Source organism: Pteropus alecto, unplaced genomic scaffold (genome assembly GCF_000325575.1).
Source record: "Pteropus alecto unplaced genomic scaffold, ASM32557v1 scaffold113, whole genome shotgun sequence".
In the NCBI taxonomy this organism is placed as follows: Eukaryota; Metazoa; Chordata; class Mammalia; order Chiroptera; family Pteropodidae; genus Pteropus; species Pteropus alecto.
The window spans coordinates 5787871-5791036 of record NW_006433949.1 but is presented as its reverse complement, the minus strand read 5'-3'; the positions used below and the strand labels follow the sequence as shown (position 1 = coordinate 5791036).

The 3166-nt window shown below is 58.4% G+C and overlaps 1 protein-coding gene across 5 annotated transcripts in view; it reads left to right on the top strand.

Annotated features, from left to right (window-relative positions):
• PXN (paxillin) overlaps positions 1 to 3166 on the top strand; it is a 42054-nt gene that overhangs the window by 36798 nt on the left and 2090 nt on the right. For 2 of the 5 annotated variants that reach the window (XM_025044480.1, XM_025044479.1), the window contains exons 7-12: positions 578 to 679; positions 942 to 1112; positions 1231 to 1404; positions 1996 to 2077; positions 2201 to 2349; positions 2878 to 3079. In XM_025044480.1, coding sequence (XP_024900248.1) covers positions 578 to 679; positions 942 to 1112; positions 1231 to 1404; positions 1996 to 2077; positions 2201 to 2349; positions 2878 to 2973 — 774 coding nt within the window. In that variant the 3' untranslated portion in view covers positions 2974 to 3079. Of the gene's footprint in view, positions 1 to 577; positions 680 to 941; positions 1113 to 1230; positions 1405 to 1995; positions 2078 to 2200; positions 2350 to 2877; positions 3086 to 3166 lie in introns of those variants that run through there. The other 3 variants (XM_025044478.1, XM_015586831.2, XM_015586830.2) reach the window with 3 other exon arrangements.

Below are 3166 nucleotides of genomic sequence, written 5' to 3'. Positions count from 1 at the left end.
CCCAATGCAGGCAGGCCCGGGGCCCCAGCGCGAGTCCTGTCTGTCCCCACTCTGCACACATGCACATGTGCACACACATACGTACTTCCTCTGTCCCTCCACAGTCCCACAGTCCTTCCTTAGAGCTCGCCTTGACCCCGGACCCTCACTTAACCTGACGTCCACGCTCCCACCCTCAGGACGTCAGCTGTTCTGGGGCTTCCTCCTGCCTGACCCTTCCCACCGCCCCTCAGTCCTGCCCCAGGCTTCATCCGAGGAAGCCATTCCCAGAAGGGAAACCAAAACCTGTTCCTCCCTCTGTGGCCCCCAGCCCAGTCAGTACCTGGGAGCCTTTGCTCTCTGGCCCCAGTTCCTTCCCCTTCCTGGGTCCCCTGCCTTTGGTTGGCTCATTTTCCTCTCTCTTCTGTCCCAGGTTGTTTTTCTCTATAGACTTTTTTCCCTGGTTTTGGTACTGCCAGTTGGGGGGAGCATCTTATCTCATTCTAAGTTCCCTTTTGTGAAATGGTACAATAACAAGGTGTTTTTTTTTCCTTAACTTAAAAAAGTTTTCTTATCCTCGTTTCCTCCCCTATCTAAGATCCAGGGCCTGGAACAAAGCGCGGGTGGAGAGCTGTGCTGGGCCCCTGACTGGCCTCCGAACGGCGGGCAGAGCAGTCCCGGAGGGCAGGACGAGGGAGGGGTCAGTGCCAAGGCCGAGGGCTCAGCATCTTGCTTGCCGTGTTTCCTGGACCTTGGTCAGGCCAGTGGGGTGCTGTGAGTCCCTCTGACCACCGAGGATGTCTGCAGATTCCCAGCTTGGGCTCTTGAGGCCCCTGGAGGAGGTGGCCCTTCTTGCCTCCATCGGCCCATCTGCCCAGCGGGAGAAAAGCCCCCGGTGCCACGGTGCTATGAGACACCGTCCCCAAGCCCTGGGAGTCCTGACTTGCCCTCTCTCTCCATAGTTCATGGCCCAGGGGAAGACGGGGAGCAGCTCTCCCCCGGGAGGGCCCCCCAAGCCTGGGAGCCAGCTGGACAGCATGCTGGGGAGCCTGCAGTCCGACCTGAACAAACTGGGGGTCGCCACGGTTGCCAAAGGGGTCTGCGGAGCCTGCAAGAAGCCCATCGCTGGACAGGTGATGGAGGCGCAGCAGAGGAGGGGGCGGCAGGAGGGCGTGGGGACCTTCGCTCTGTTGGGGAGGTCGCCTCATGGCAGGCCAGGGCCTTAGGCCACATTCCGCCCTCCCTCTTCAGGTTGTGACTGCCATGGGGAAGACGTGGCACCCGGAACACTTCGTCTGCACCCACTGCCAGGAGGAGATTGGGTCCCGGAACTTCTTTGAGCGGGATGGACAGCCCTACTGTGAAAAGGACTACCACAGCCTCTTCTCCCCGCGCTGCTACTACTGCAATGGTCCCATCCTGGACGTGAGTTCCTGGCCACAGCGGGCAGCGGCAGCACGCCGGCTCATTCCAGCCTCACCATCACCCTCGGAGGGCGCACGCGGTGCCACCTGAGGCTTAGAGGGGTCCCATCCCATGCCCGAGCTCACACAACCAACCAGCAGTGGGGCTGGGATATGAACCTGGGCCCGATGCTAGCCTCCTAGTGCATGTTAGCCTCCGCCCCCCAGATTCCCTTCCGTGGAGACTCCCAGAGGTTAGGAGCCCTGTCTGTGCAGATGCGTGGAGCGCTGGCTTCCTCGGTCTCCCGCTGTGTGGCATTAGGGAAACGTCTAGCTTCTCTGAGCCTAAGTTTCTTCACAGATAAAATGGGAGTCACGATAGAACCTATGACCTCCACCACATGTGAGGATTAAAGGAGAGAGACAGTGTCTGGCAGGTCACCTCTCTTAATAAATCAGAATTCTCAGTGGTATTTGGAGCACAGGAGAGACCCCCATCTTTGGCTGAGAGCTCGGGGTGGGGGCGGGAAGGACAGCCTTGCCTGAGTGCCAACTGTAGAATCTGTCCAGTAGGGTGGCACCTTGGCTCTGACCCCACACTTTGCTTTCACAGAAAGTGGTGACAGCCCTCGACCGGACATGGCATCCTGAGCACTTCTTCTGTGCCCAGTGTGGTGCCTTCTTCGGCCCTGAAGGTACTGATCAGCAAACTCACAGCCCCCAGGAGTGTCGGGGAGGCAGGGGCTTTGCTGATGTCAGAGTCAAGGGGGAGTCCACCTCTGGAGGCCCTAACTCTACTCCCAAACCCCACTCATCAGGGTTCCATGAGAAAGATGGCAAGGCCTACTGCCGGAAGGATTACTTCGACATGTTTGCGCCCAAGTGTGGTGGCTGCGCCCGGGCCATCCTGGAGAACTACATCTCGGCACTTAACACCCTCTGGCACCCCGAGTGCTTCGTGTGCCGGGTAAGGAGCCCTTTGCCCCCACGTCTGGAGGGCACTGGGAGTGGGCATCGGGGAGAGAAGGGCCTCCCTCTCTCTGCTCCCTAGATCCAACTCGGAGGCCTCATTCTGGGTTATTAATGGGGTGAACAGGTGGAGAGGGGTACACCTCGTCAGGTCCAAGGGTTTCCTGGGCCAGGGCTCACACTGAGCCTGGGAGAAACCAAGAGCAAGGCAGGTGTGTCCTCAGCCTCGTCCTGTGCAGTGGCCCTGGTGCTGGTCACGTCCGGGAGAAGGGCATGTGAGAATTAAACAAGATAATTCAAGCATTCAGCAGCCTCCATGGAAATGGGCATTGGTTTCCAGACTGCGTCTGGAGGGTAGCGGGGGCCCTCAGATGTTATTAGGAATCCAGCAAGGGCCCTCTGACAAAATAAGTTTTGGAGGCACTGTTCTCTGCAGGATTTCTCGGGGACTTTGACCTAAGTGTGCATGTGAATCTCCACACGGGGTTCGAGGATGCAGAGTTTGACCATGGAACCCTTTTTTCAGCTCCAGGGTTTTGGGACACGCCGTCATAGCCTCCTGCTTAAGTACCCAAGAGTCAGACCTAGGTTTGAATCCAGGCTGTGCAGCTTAGCTGCATGACCTTGGGCAAGTCATTTCACTTCCATGCCTCAGTTGCCCCCTCTGCTGAGAGAGTTCAGTAGTGTTTAGTGCAGCGTTTAGCGCATCGGAAAAGCTTAGCAAGTGGGACTCCTCACGACCGTCATAGCCATTACTGTCCCCTGCTCCAGGCTGAGCCCCGTCCCGTCCACCTCATCCCTTTCTCCGTCTGGCA